Raw genomic sequence first — 15,322 nt, 5'->3', positions numbered from 1 at the left:
CATGGTAGTCCTCTGTGGCACATCCCACTTTATAAATTAACTGCACTCTTTTAATCTAATGCTGACAGCAATAATCCTACTGCTTCCACTAACATTGTCCATAATGGCATCAACACCAGGACCCTGCCAAAATTTTTTATAAGTAATGTTGTTATCCACCCAAGCCTCAGCAATATAAAAGAAATTTCTGCCTACCTCCCTTAATTTCCTCACTTGGATCAGGTACTTACATCACCAGTCAATTATATCCGTTCTCTCCGTAGAACCATTCACTGACTTTCAGATATTTCCAGATAAATCTCATTTCACACAGTATCTTATGTAAAACACCTTTCTGCCAAAGAAAAATGGATTTTTTGTTTTACGGCAGTAAGTAATTTCCATAATGTCAGCACTATTTTTTTATTTATGTAAAAGTCCTCCATCATTTGTCGAATGAGTGATTTTGTGAAACTGTTTATAATGAAAAGGTTTCTTGCCAAAATTATTACTTTTCCTTCATGACAATTCCGGTGAACCATGTGGTTTATTTTCACGTTCCTTCCTTATGCGTAATATTGTGGTGAGGCTGACATTTGCATAAATTGCAGCCCTTTGATTGGAACTGGTAATTTTAGCCAACAGTCCTTTTTGTGTCACCTCTTTAACACAAACACTGTAATAACATTAGAGGTGATTGAATGCTCGTTACTCCGCAAATACCTTCTCTTCTTCATATTCTGCCAATTTTCTTAAAATGTATGGAAATTATCCATCACTTCCAGATACCAAAGTCTGTCAGCAAGTATATAAAGTTAACAAACTGCCTATTGGCTTCTGTCTCGGGTTCTTTGGCTGACGTTCATCTAATGATTTTACTGACATTTCGCCAGCACGAGTGGCTGATATTGTCAAATCTTCACCCTCCATTGCCGGTGGTGAACTGGAGCCAAGCTCGCAGCTGCAAACTATAGGTACCTGGCGTGCCAATGTCCGAGGGCTTCTCCTCGGTCATTTCCGGTGCGGTTCTCCTCTTGCTACCTGCGACGGTAGTTTGCTGCAGTATGGAAAGCCAGGATCCATTTACCTTAAGGCTTTCCTCTTTATTGTTGAAACTGTTCGCGTGTTTTTGTATTTCTACAGCTTCTCTGAGCAACAGCGTGTGATAGTGCTTCTCTACAGCCAGAACTTCCGTGTTGGCAAATTTTATTACGTGGTCAGTCTCACTCAGTGTGTGCTCTGCTACGGCCGATTTCTCCACCTGGCCCAACCTGCAATGTCGCTTATGTTTTTGATCCTGGTGTTTGATCTTCCAGTCATTCCAACATAAACTTTTCCGCATGTGCATGGTATACGGTTTATTCCTGACATTCCAAGTGGGTCCCTTTTCTCCTTTGCCAATCTAAGGCACTCTTTGATCTTCCTTGTCGGTTTGCAAATCATCTTTATGCCGTGTTTGTGCAATATACGGCCGATTCTGTCAGTCACTCAGGGAATGTATGGCAGAAAGGCCGTACCCGACATTTATTTTTCTGATTCCTTACTTCGCCGAGTGTTTGGCTCCGATACACTTCTAATATAACTTGTGGAATACACATTGCTCCTCAGAACACTTTCCAGGTGTTGCATTTCACGTCTGAGGTGCTGCAGCTCGCATATTCATCCTGCTCGCATTACGAGCATATTAATCATGCCTCTTTTCTGGCTCGGGTGGTGGTTTGATAGTTTGGGCAGGTATTGGTCTGCGTGTGTCGGTTTTCGATACACGCTGTGTCCCAGGTTTTCAGCATCCCTTGTGATCAGCACATCTAGAAATGGAGTTTTTTGTTCCTTTTCTACTTCCATGGTAAATTTTATGTTGGCATGGAGGCTGTTAAAGTGTCTTAGGAAGTCACCGAGCTGTTGCTCACCATGGCTCCACACAACAAAAGTATCATCGACGTACCTGTACCACACCTTAGGTTTGCAGGTCGCCAAGTCCAGTGCCTGTGCTTCGAATTGCGAAGTAAGGAATCAGAAAAAAAAAAAAAAAGTCAAGTGCAGCCTTTCTGTCGTACATTTCCTGAGTGATGGACAGAATTGGCCTTATATTGCACAAACACAGCATAAAGACAATTTTCAAACTGACAAGGAACATCAAAGAGTGCCTTAGATCGGCAAAGGAGAAAAGGGACCCACTTGCAATGGCGGGAATTTATGGTATACCATGCACATGCTGAAAAGTTTATGTCGGAATGACTGGAAGATCAATCAACACCAGGATCAAAGAACATAAGCGACATTGCACATTGGGGCAGGTGGAGAAATCGGTCGTAGCAGAACACACACTGAGTGAGACTGACCAAGTAATAAAATTCGCCGATGCGGAAGTTCTGGCTGTAGAGCAGCACTATCACACGCGCTTGTTCAGAGATGCTGTAGAAATACAAAAACACAGAACAGTTTCAACAAGAAAGAGGAAAGCTTAAGGTAAATGGATCGTTGCTTCCCATGCTGCAGTGAACGACCGTCGCAGGTAGCAAGAGGAGAACTGCATCGGAAATGACCGAGGAGAAGCCCTCGGACGTTGGCACACCAGGTACATATAGTCTGCAGCTGCGAGCTCGGCTCCAGTTCACCGCCGTCAATGGAGGGTGAAGCTGTGACAATGCCAGCCACTCGTGCTGGCGAAACATCAGTAAAATCATTAGATGAACATCGGCCGAAGAACCCGAGACATAAGCCAATAGGCAGTTTGTCAACAAGTGGCCACGAAAGCCTTAACAATTTTGTATATAAAGTTAACTGAGTGACGCTGGCAACTAAGATCCCACAAATAGAAATGAGGTATATCACTGCAAGCTGATCTACACTGCTAGACAGGTAAAGGGCAACTGATTTTGGGTGTTCCTGTAGGCCAGTTGCAGGGTTCTTCCAGGGAAGTCCACTTCCCCCAACAAAAGCACTGCTCGCTCTTGAGTTTACAGACAGATTATACATGTTCTTGTTTTGCACTAAATTATATATCAGAAACAAGTGTTTGAAATCTATTACAGTATTACAGAGTTAATACAGGCATTTAATTCTGGTGCACCCTCTGTTTCACAATGAGAATATGTGTGAATGAAGCATACATCACTGCTCTATTTTTGAGAACTTTAAATTGAAAATGTTTGCATTTGTCCATTGAAGTTGAGCTCATGGGTGCCCCTGCCATACTAACATCGTCATTTTGTGTATTTGTGTTGTGAGTTTCCATTTGTGTTTTGCAGTGTGTAACTATTAGGCTGCTCACCAATACATCAGAAACTAGCTAGTGTTCAATATGTGCATACAATAGTAGTAATCTTGCTAATTGGAAAGTTTTCTGGACAATATGCATGATTAATAAAAGTTATTAAGTGCTTCACTCTGCATATCACTTTGAAAACTTTATTTTAATTTTATTACAGGTGTATTTTGGAGGGTATTTTCTCCGAAACCATCCATTGAGTATGCATACAGTATCATATTCAATTAATTATTGGAGTAAGGGAAAAGTTCAGGCACTCTTTCTTCGCCATGAAGGTTACCTTGGAGCCATTGGTGCATTTCTCAAAGGAGCAGAAGAATATGGTAAATTGTTCAGGCAAAAGAAACACTTGAAAATCCATATATATTGTAATTATTATCTGATAAAATATATTCAGCATTTATAATACTTTGGTTATATTAATGTTCTTGGGAACTGTATGAGAACTAATTTTTTGTGCAATGTTCCTTACCAAAGTTGATCTAACGGCTGTACAAATTCTTCTTCCATAAGGAAATGGTGAACACAAATTTATTGGATAAAGTTATCATAATTATTCCAGTTTCGGAAACTGACATACAGTTGGGAGAACAGTGTGCTGACCACATGCCTCTCCATATCCGCATCCAGTGACTTCTGTGGACTGAGGATGACACAGCGGCCAGTCGGTACCATTGGGCCTTCGTGGCCTGTTTGGGAGGAGTTTAGTTTAGTTCTATTATAATTGTTAAACTTGGTATTTTAAGCACATGGAATCCATGAACCTTCATCCCCTAGTCTGAATACATTTGCCATTTTCATCTTCTGTACCACAGAGAGGCTGAACTGTCTTGAAACTCTAATTTCATTTCCATAGACAAAATCCATGTGGTCCTTCTAGAAACCTTGCTTGTCACAGTTCTATCTGATGATGTGATGCCCACCTGCGTACTTTGTAATATGTCAAACCGACAAACAGTAGTACACACAGCGTGACTATCACCATTCATACCCTGTGCAACACACATTCATATACTACCGTGACAACAGTGTATTAGAGGTAAATGAAAGCAAATGGTTCTCAACCAAAAAATCAAATGTAGTGTGAAAATAACTGACTGTGAAAATGAGAATTTATGTTTTCAAAAAGTTTTTGTCTGCGACATAATCTCCTTTAACATTAATATACTTCAACCAGTGGTGTTCCAGTGACATGATTCTGTCTCACTAGCGTTTCTTTGTAAGTGCTGTAAAATATTCATCTACAACTGAAATCCTTCTTGATTGAATGAAAAATGATTATCAGCAAGGAAGGCTCTGGCTTGTGAGAACAAATGGAAGTCTCTGAGAGCCAAATCTGGGGAACAAGGTGAATGGTCCAATACTTCATAGCACAGACCCTTCAGTTTTCCCTCTGTCAAGGTACTATTGTTGAAAGGTGACTTTTTTCCCCATCAGAAAACCAGCTGTATTTAACTTTCTTGCTGATGACATTGTTTTCACCATCTTCGGAGCTGAAGAACCAACTTATGTGCAGTGTTTCAATTGTTATTTTGATTCGTGTGTGTAGTGTTGAAAATATGATTCATCAGTTATCATCTGCTGACAAATAAACTCACTTTTCTTTATTTCAAAATGTGCCGAACAGTATTCAGAAATTGTCAATCAAATTTATTTTTGATCTACTGTGGACAAGTGCAGCACCCATCTTGTACAAAGCTTTCTCAGATCTTCATGCAAAATTTAGCCAACATGTTCCATTGAAATCACTACAGTCTAGGCACTTTCACATGCTGATCTTCAAAGACAATATTACCTACTTTTTCAATGATTTCTGGTGTGCTAGCCCTTTTTGGACATTCCGTACCTGGATAATCTTGAAGACTTTCTCTGCACACTTACATTTGACAGCCCATTTCTTCATTGTGCAAAATTAAGGAGAAGGATCACCAAACACATTTACGAACCACAAACGAATTTTGGTTGGTGTCAAACTTTCTTTTACAAAAATTTTATGGCTGTATGATACTCATTTTTCTCCATTTCTAAGAATTCAAACACCACACTTCTTTTAGCCAGTTGCCTACAGCCAATTTGCAACTTAACACAAAGCCTGTTGAAAATTGTCAAAAGACTTCCATACACATGACAGGTTTATTGATGGTTAATGCTGAGAACTTCTTGCACCACTCTCATGTATTGACAATCTCAGTACTTATTACATTATTGATCTGATTTGCAAACAGATTTCTTTCTGTCTTGTATTAGCCATCAAAAACAATTGCTACTCTCACATATTAGAAAGAGGAGTATGACTGACCTCACATTACTTACAAAATTTTGATCAGACTCTTTAATCTTCCTCACTCCACTTTCTCACCACACCTACCACTGCCGTGTTCATGTCTTACCATTGGAAAAGGGAAAGCTCTCTTTGAAACTGTTCAAATCATATGCTAGGTACCATGCAAGCACAGTTCATTTGTTAATCCTAACGTATATTAATATTTAGTAAAAATAAATTAAAATATAATGGTCATGCAGATAATCCAAAATACTTTGGGGAAAAATCTGTAATTCTACCTGCTGTGTAAAATTCTGCTTGGTAAAAGTATCAGATATTCAACTCCTTTCTCATTTTATCAGTTCTCCACTTTTCCCAAATATTGTAATCCACAATAATAGTCAATGTGTAGTAGTAGTAGTAGTAGTAGTAGTAGTAGTAGTAGTAATTATAGGTTATTATATGGACATTTGAAACTGTGCAATTTCAAATGTAAGTGGAATAATACTGTTATTGCCTTTTTGATAATAACAAATTGTTTTATCAGTTATGATATTCAGTAACACCATAAAAGTGGAGAACTCACTCTTACTCTCTTCATTATCTGGTTGTTATCTGAGCCTCCTTAGGCATCATTTGACTAAACCCCATTAAATTTGCAGTATTTACCTGCTTATAAGATAAGGTCTTTTCCCAAATTTGCCATTTGAAAAATACTGGTTCATCTTATATTTGCAGATTAAATTATTGCTGCTGAGGTAAATTTTTTTACAGTGTTTTATAGGTTAATATAGGGATCCTCTTACATTTATAAATGAAGCTTTGGCTATTGAGCTTTCATACAAATTTATTTGGAAGAGTTCCAAAGGGTAGAGCTTAGCAAACAGTACTTTCATTCGAATAGGCTCAAGATTTCAGTATTGATCTTGTTTGACCAATCATGTGACATTTGTCTCGCAAGGCTTGTGCAAATGATGGATATGTGAGAAACTATGAACTAGGCACTACAACAATCTAATGCTCTGCTACAAAAAATTGACTATTTTGTGAGACACAGGAGAAAATAGCATTAAATTCTGTCAACTCACAAACTTTTGTTGTGTCTGAAGAGATTTGCAATAGAAGTTCTCATACATGTATGGATGCCATATACATATTAAGAGAAGAAATTCTCATAATATTGTTACATGCCATCCTGGATTTTCCATTGTTTGATACCATATACATACATTTATGCTGCCTCTTAACTAACAGTAACATTCAAAGGTGAAAATCTTGTCCCTCAAACACCATTACAGGATTCTGAACTCAAGTCAGTATTTTATTTGCTTAGGATAAACTAATGATTTACGAAGTGCATTGCAAATGAAAATTCAGTAGCTGTTCATGTGTTAGAGTACTGGGGGAAAAAATGTTACGATCTTTTAATTAGCTTTAGTACAAGGTGGTGACATTCAAATAAAGTGATAAAGGAAATTAATCCAGAATTAAATGTCAAACAAATGGAACAAATCATATTAAACTGACTGCAGTTGCTATCACAAGAATAAATTATAGCAGAAAGACCTGTTGTGGAGCTAGTACCAAGTGGGCACTAGATCACACGACACACGTAAGTTCGAGAATTGGACTGAATCATTATTTAGATCTCCTATTTATGTATTAGTTGCTGTTATTACAAATTACATTCACCCTAGAAGATACAGCTGTCCATATTTCGTTGTTGCTCAAGCACAGCACTATGGAAGGCTTGTAGAGGGAACAGTGGCATGAAATAGCTGAGAACTACAATGAGTCGGGGGGGGGGGGGGGGGGGGGTTGCGCAGAGTGGCAAGCGGGCAGCAGATTCCATCTTGCTGCCAACTGCTGGAATCTATACTATGTAATTCTGGTTTTTATCAACATCTTAACATGTTTAAATTGTAATTTGCATGAATCCATTTGCTCTCGGAACCAAATTGACTTTAAATTTGAACAAATAATTCACAATAGCATACATTTCTGCGGGACATGCTAAAAGTCTAAAGTGGGGCCAATGGCATACTTAGGTATTTCATGCAGCAGTGTTGCCATGCTCCCCATGAGGTATGATGCAAACAACTGGGGGTGTTTCAGCTGCTGGTTCTACACAGCCAATGAGAGAGTGGTGGGCAGATGATATGTTTTTGTAGCAAAAGAAATTAACATTTTCACGTCAGTATAGGTGTGAAATCAACCTTGTGTTTAAAATTATCACAACATATTTAGGAAAGAAAACAGCCAAATATTTGTTGTTACAAAGATGTAAGTTGCACAGCTGTTCTGTTAAGATGACGACGATTATGATTAGAAATAGTGGTGCCACCGAAGACGGCTAAAAAAGTGAGGCAGTGAAGATTAATGTAAACAATCTGTTTTTGTTTATTTTTCCTTGTGTTATCAAAATGTAAATAACTAATAAATATTCTAAGCTATTAGAGGTGTACTGGTAACTTTTTAGCCAGATACCTTACGTAAATAAGAGTTCATAATTTCGATTAGTCAGAGTATGTTAAACAATAATTTTTTCTCAAGAAGCCTTTTAAGAAAAGGGGGTCATCTTATACTAAGGTAAATACAGTAATATAAAATTATCACTTTTATTTCTGGACCACAGATTATTGCCTACTATTTGATATCAGAAAGATTATAATATTTCACTGCCTGTAAGAGATGTTGCAGTTGTTCTTTTTAAAAAAATCCAAAGCATTTCATTTCACTGCATTAAAGTGAGAAAATACAATCAGCTTACTAGTTATTTGATAGACTTGATGGTTCTTTTTAGTGCATGTTATGTGATGTCTTAACAGGTCCAATTTATTAGTGTGTTTTCTTCATTATTCTGTGTACAAGTATCATAAATACGATTATTCCTGTTTGTACACAACACATAAACAGCAATGACATATTTAAAATTCACATTCATATGGAAAGAGCAACTAGAACTCCCTACAGAAATTAGTGACCACCCTTGACATAAGACTTGATCTTTACATGAAAATGCGTATCAACAGGACTCCTAATCTATAATATGGAAAAGATCCAATAGGTGTTTTTACATACAACAGGACCAATAACAGCAAGACCACACACATCAAAAAAAGTTTTGCATCACCTCAGTTCCAAGAGTTCTGGAACCTGTACAGAAAATTGGAATAGAGATAAACATAAACATCATTTCTCCCCTTTTTTTGCTCATGAAAACCACACATTGCATGTTGTATCACCATACAGCAAGAGGTGTTGGGCCAGGTAGCTGTACGCACCAGCACCTCTAATACCCAGTAGCATGTCTTCTTGCATTGATGCTTGCCTGTATTCGTTATGGCATACTATACACAAGGTCATAAAGACACTGTTATTCAAGATAGTCCCACTCCTCAGTGGCGATTCGGCGTAGATCCCTCAGAGTGGTTGATGGTTCACGTAATCGATAAACAGCCCTTTTCGATCTATCCCAGGCATGTTCATTTGGATTCATGTCTGGAGAACATGCTGGCCACTCAAGTCGAGTGATGTCATTATCCTAAGGGAAGCCATTCACAAAATGTTCAGGATGGGGATGTGAATTGTCATCCATGAAGACGAATGCCTCGCCAATATGCTGCCGATATGGTTGCACTATCAGTCGGAGGATGGCATTCACGTTTCGTACAGTTGTTATGGCGCCTTCCATGACAACCAGCGGTGTACGTTGGCCCCACATAATGCCACCCCAAAATAGCAGGGAACCTCCACCTTGCTGCACTTGCTGGACAGTGAGTTTAAGGCGTTCATTCTGTCCAGGTTGCCTCCAAACATGTCTCCGACAATTGTCTTCTTAAAGGCGTATGCAACACTCATTGGTGAAGAGAATGTGATGCCAATCCTGAGCAGACCATTCAGCATGTTGTTGGGTCCATCTGTACCGCCCTGCATGGTGTCATGGTTGCAAAGATGGACCTCACCATGGACGTTGGGAGTAAAGTTGCGCATCATGCAGCCTATTGCGCACAGTTTGAGTTGTAACACGACGTCCTATGGCTGCCTGAAAAACATTATTCAACATGATGGCATTGCTGTCAGGGTTCCTCCGAGCCATAATCCCTAGGTAGCGGTCATCCACTGTAGTAGTAGCCCTTGGGCCGCCTGAGCGAGGCATGTCATCGACTGTTCCTGTCTCTCTGTATCTCCTTCATGTCTGAACAACATCGCTTTGGCTCACTGTGAGATGCCTGGACACTTACCTTGTTGCGAGCTGAGATGTTTATATTTTCCCACCTCCGCGTTGCAAATGTTTTGACTTTTGAGTGAAATGAAATGCCCAGTCGATGTGCTGTTGTTTTCACGTCAATTCTACCAACAGTGAGAGTTGTTTAGTTCTTGGGGTGTTGTAAATTTCCTGGATTCGTCTCGTCGCTGTGCAGCCTATGAAAAGGATTGCGGAAGACTCCCAAATAAATTCCAAAGTACAGTGCAGTTTTAACACCAATATATTTCCAGGACTCTAGTGTCCGAGCCTGGTGAACTGTACCAGTTACATCACATGTACCCAAAGTTGACATCAAACGACACAGTGTTCACAACAATCAACAAACGAGTGAGCCTACAATACATTTGCTCACAACCCTACCAAAAAACGAGTGCCCCAAGGCGCCTATTTATACTTTTGTTAACAGTTACCTACAATGAAAATTACAATTTTATGTAAAATCACAATTAAAAGTTAAACCGAATATGAGATACACATTGCTAAAAATTTACAATCTCAGTGCTGAACAAGGTGAACCTATTTTCAACTTAGTTATGAGTTAATATAACATTTTCTGACTAATTATGTTACAGGTAACAATTACATTTCTAAATTTGTTTATAACAAATCAACTAGTGCCTGAATTTTAGTGCTAACATATATCGGAGATTCAATTAACATGCTTTACTTATATGTTGTTGTTGTGGTCTTCAGTCTTGAGACTGGTTTGATGCAGCTCTCCATGCTACTCTATCCTGTGCAAGCTTTTTCATCTCCCAGTACCTACTGCAACCTACATCCTTCTGAATCTGCTTAGTGGATTCATCTCTTTGTCTCCCTCTACGATTTTTACCCTCCACACTGCCCTCCAATACTAAATTGGTGATCCCTTGATGCCTCAGAACATGTCCTACCAACCGATCCCTTCTTCTGGTCAAGTTGTGCCACAAACTTCTCTTCTCCCCAATCCTATTCAATACTTCCTCATTAGTTATGTGATCTACCCATCTACTCTTCAGCATTCTTCTGTAGCACCACATTTCGAAAGCTTCTATTCTCTTCTTGTCCAAACTATTTATTGTCCATGTTTCACTTCCATACATGGCTACACTCCATACAAATACTTTCAGAAACGACTTCCTGACACTTAAATCTATACTCGATGTTAACAAATTTCTCTTCTTCAGAAACGCTTTCCTTGCCATTGCCAGTCTACATTTTATATCCTCTCTACTTCGACCATCATCAGTTATTTTGCTCCCCAAATAGCAAAACTCCTTTACTACTTTAAGTGTCTCATTTCCTACTCTAATTCCCTCAGCATCACCCGACTTAATTAGACTACATTCCATTATCCTTGTTTTGCTTTTGTTGATGTTCATCTTATATCCTCCTTTCAAGACACTGTCCATTCCATTCAACTACTCTTCCAAGTCCTTTGCTGTCTCTGACAGAGTTACAATGTCATCGGCGAACCTCAAAGTTTTTATTTCTTCTCCATGAATTTTAATACCTACTCCGAATTTTTCTTTTGTTTCCTTTACTGCTTGCTCAATATACAGATTGAACAACATCGGGGAGAGGCTACAACCCTGTGTTACTCCCTTCCCAACCACTGCTTCCCTTTCATGTCCCTCGACTCTTATAACTGCCATCTGGTTTCTGTACAAATTGTAAATAGCCTTTCGCTCCCTGTATTTTACCCCTGCCACCTTTAGAATTTGAAAGAGAGTATTCCAGTCAACATTGTCAAAAGCTTTCTCTAAGTCTGGAAATGTCTTACAATTTAAAACCTGGTTCCTAAATCTCTGTCTTACCATTATATAATCTATCTGATACCTTTTAGTATCTCCAGGGTTCTTCCATGTATACAACCTTCTTTCATGATTCTTAAACCAAGTGTTAGCTATGATTATGTTGTGCTCTGTGCAAAATTCTACCAGGCGGCTTCCTCTTTCATTTCTTAGCCCCAATCCATATTCACATACTATGTTTCCTTCTCTCCCTTTTCCTACACTCAAATTCCAGTCACCCATGACAATTAAATTTTCGTCTCCCTTCACAGTCTGAATAATTTCTTTTATTTCATCATACATTTCTTCAATTTCTTCATCATCTGCAGAGCTAGTTGGCATATAAACTTGTACTACTGTAGTAGGTGTGGGCTTCGTATCTATCTTGGCCACAATAATGCGTTCACTATGCTGTTTGTAGTAGCTTACCCGCATTCCTATTTTCCTATTCATTATTAAACCTACTCCTGCATTACCCCTATTTGATTTTGTGTTTATAACCCTGTAGTCACCTGACCAGAAGTCTTGTTCCTCCTGCCACCGAACTTCACTAATTCCCACTATATCTAACTTCAACCTATCCATTTCCCTTTTTAAATTTTCTAACCTACCTGCCCGATTAAGGGCTCTGACATTCCACGCTCCGATCCGTAGAACAACAGTTTTCTTTCTCCTGATAACGACATCCTCTTGAGTAGTCCCAGCCCGGAGATCCGAATGGAGGACTATTTGACCTCCAGAATATTTTACCCAAGAGGACGCCATCATCATTTAATCATACAGTAAAGCTGCATGCCCTCGGGAAAAATTACGGCTGTAGTTTCCCCTTGCTTTCAGCCGTTCGCAGTACCAGCACAGCAAGGCCGTTTTGGTTATTGTTACAAGGCCAGATCAGTCAATGATCCAGACTGTTGCCCTTGCAACTACTGAAAAGGCTGCTGCCCCTCTTCAGGAACCACACGTTTGTCTGGCCTCTCAACAGATACCCCTCTGTTGTGGTTGCACCTACGGTACGGGTATCTGTATCGCTGAGGCACGCAAGCCTCCCCACCAACGGCAAGGTCCATGGTTCATGGGGGGGGTTTTACTTATATGTTCTATTTAATTTTCTGTAGTAATTTTATACTGATAGGTTTACTGGTACATGCTGACCATGTGCTACATTTTGTTCGATTAGTTACAGTATTAATTTCACATTTATATTATGTTTCTTACGTAAGAACAATGTTAATCAGCAAAGCATCGTTTTCGAATTATATGTATACTGAAGTAGTGGTTATTTTTTGTATGTAATTTGGAAACGGGTCACTTTACAATTGGACAATTAGGACTTGGGTTATCTTTAATGCTCTCCGAGGGGTTCTGATAGGGCAATGAGATACAGTAATATTTCAGAGCCCTTCCTGGCACAAAGTAACAATGCGGACGCAATTGAACCACAGTATTTACCATCTAGGCATGGTCATACTATAGACAACGTGAGCCATGTACCTTCTTCCTGGTGGAATGCCTGGAACTGATCGGCTGTCAGACCGCTCCATCTAATAGATGCTGCTCATGCATGGTTGTTTACATCTTTGGGCAGGTTTAATGACATCTCTGAACAGTCAAAGGGACCGTGTCTGTGGTACAATATCCACAGTTGACGTCTATCTTCAGGAGTTCTGGGAACTGCGGTGATGCAAAACTTTTTTTTGATGCGTGTAATGTGACACCACAGCTCTTGTCATCCAGTTGAATAGCTTGGTAATGGGTTTCAGTTTACAAATGGTGTATTGAAAGCAGTGAACTATTTCCAACTGATTTTCCTATGATACATGATGCCTGACATTTAGTTTGTGGAGAGTACATTACAAAAAAACACTTTGCATTAACACAATAATTCATCCACAAACAACCTTCAAAACCAACACATTTATATTCTGTTGCTGTCTTTAGAAATATACAAATATATTTTGAGCCCTTCAGGCTAATAAATTGATTTTTATAAGATGAAATATTAATGTCAAAATAATTTTGTAGATGTTGCAATAATTTTTGTGAATCGAAAATTATGGATTATGTATTATTTCTTCAACTGACATAGTTTGTTGCGCTACTTTGGATACAATATAAATATTGTATATTGTTTTAATGAAGTCTGTATGGTAATTCATGTAGCGACAGTTGTTAATTAGTTACCTTGTCCGTAGATCATGTGAATGATTCTTTTATCAAAATGATGCAGTATGAGTCAGTTTACAGGATATGTATGCCTGATTAGTGTTAGTATTAATGCACATATTATTTTTTTAGTCCTACCCATGTAGCTACAGTTAAAAACTAGCCCACCCCCCCCCCCCCCCCCCCCCAAGTCTGTGTGCTAGGTATTGAAACAGGATACAACTCATAATTGTGTTGTATATTAGACATTTGTGCTTGGTTTCTTGGCCATAACCGAGGTTGCTAATGCACTTGTGTGTGGTGGCACTTGACTAGAGAGAGCTTGTTTGGATCCAGGTGGTTGAAAGAAATTTGCACCATTAGTATTTGCATGGCAAGTGGAGGGAAGGTGGTGGCGTAAAGTTCCTTCATCAGAATTTTCTGCCTATATCTTGAATAAAATCCCAAATCTCTCAGCATTTTTTATGTGATGTGACACTATTAACAGTGATGTATCTGTCTTGTGGAGGTATGAAGCTTGGCATCCCATTTGGTGCTATTTTATATTAGTAGTCTGTGCCAGCATCATGTTTCATCCACTCCCTTCTCCCTCCATACTACCACACAAACATGATGTTACAGTATACACATGTCCTTTACAGTTACTGTTACTCAACAGATAAACTTACAACACAACTCTTACATTCCATGAGTAAAAGAACCATTTTGTGCAAAGGAAGAAAACTCTTTCTGACTTGGCAGCTCAACCTACCCCTCAAGAGTCCCACAACCAACTACATTATACAATCTCAGCACTTATATGTCTTAGCATACCTTTCATGGAATGTTCATTTATATGACATTTGCAAACACTTCTAGTAAACTATAGAGGATTCTTGTTGCCAGCATACATTTAGTCAATGCTATTGGGGCTCTTAAAAATTTCTTACCAGAGAGAGATGAAACTTTACTATTGACATTTTTTGCCCTGTGGAGAACTTGGGGATTTATTTCTTTATTTATTTCCATTTCATTGGCTTTTGGTATATATACCATGCAGTTACAGTACATCTTACTACTAGCGACATGAAAATCTCATAATAATGATAATGTGAAAAATTATACAAAAAAGCAGAATTTACAAAATGTCACTAAATTTAGGTTTTTTTCCTATTCTTGTTTTTAAGATATAAGTATGAAGACCACCAAATACACATATGTCACTTTAGTTTTCTTCTTCTTTCTTGGCTCTACAGTTCATGATGAGCCTTGGCCTCTTCTACAATTTCCTTCCATTTCTCTCGGTCCTTTGCCAATACTCTCCAGTTTCTATAGCCCATCTTCCTAAGATCTTCGATTACTCCATCTTCCCGTCTGGCTCTTGGTCGACCACGTCTTCTCTGCCCACCTGGCATTCCTTGTAATATTCTTTTTGGTTCTTCTGTACCATTCATGTGAGCCACATGTCCCACCCACCTCAGTCTGGATGATTTTACTATCCTTCTGATGGGTTGGTCTTTGTATATGATATACAACTCATGGTTGTATCTCCTCCTCCATCCTCCTCTTTCACAGATTGGGCCGATAATTCATCTAAGTACCTTTCTTTCAAAACCATCCAGTGT

General features: G+C 38.9%; 1 protein-coding gene across 3 annotated transcripts in view; it reads left to right on the top strand.

Moving 5' to 3' along the window:
• Positions 1–15,322, top strand: part of LOC124773720 (4'-phosphopantetheine phosphatase) — a 158,868-nt gene that overhangs the window by 57,487 nt on the left and 86,059 nt on the right. For all 3 annotated transcript variants that reach the window (XR_007014876.1, XM_047249426.1, XM_047249425.1), the window contains exon 8: positions 3,411–3,573. Coding sequence is in view for 2 of the 3 variants with exons in the window: in XM_047249426.1 (XP_047105382.1) it covers positions 3,411–3,573 (163 nt within the window). In the remaining variant the exon portion in view is untranslated. The remainder of the gene's footprint in view (positions 1–3,410; positions 3,574–15,322) is intronic.

The sequence above is a fragment of the Schistocerca piceifrons genome, chromosome 2 (genome assembly GCF_021461385.2).
Source record: "Schistocerca piceifrons isolate TAMUIC-IGC-003096 chromosome 2, iqSchPice1.1, whole genome shotgun sequence".
NCBI classification, from domain to species: Eukaryota; Metazoa; Arthropoda; class Insecta; order Orthoptera; family Acrididae; genus Schistocerca; species Schistocerca piceifrons.
This window is presented reverse-complemented; position numbering and strand designations above follow the sequence as displayed.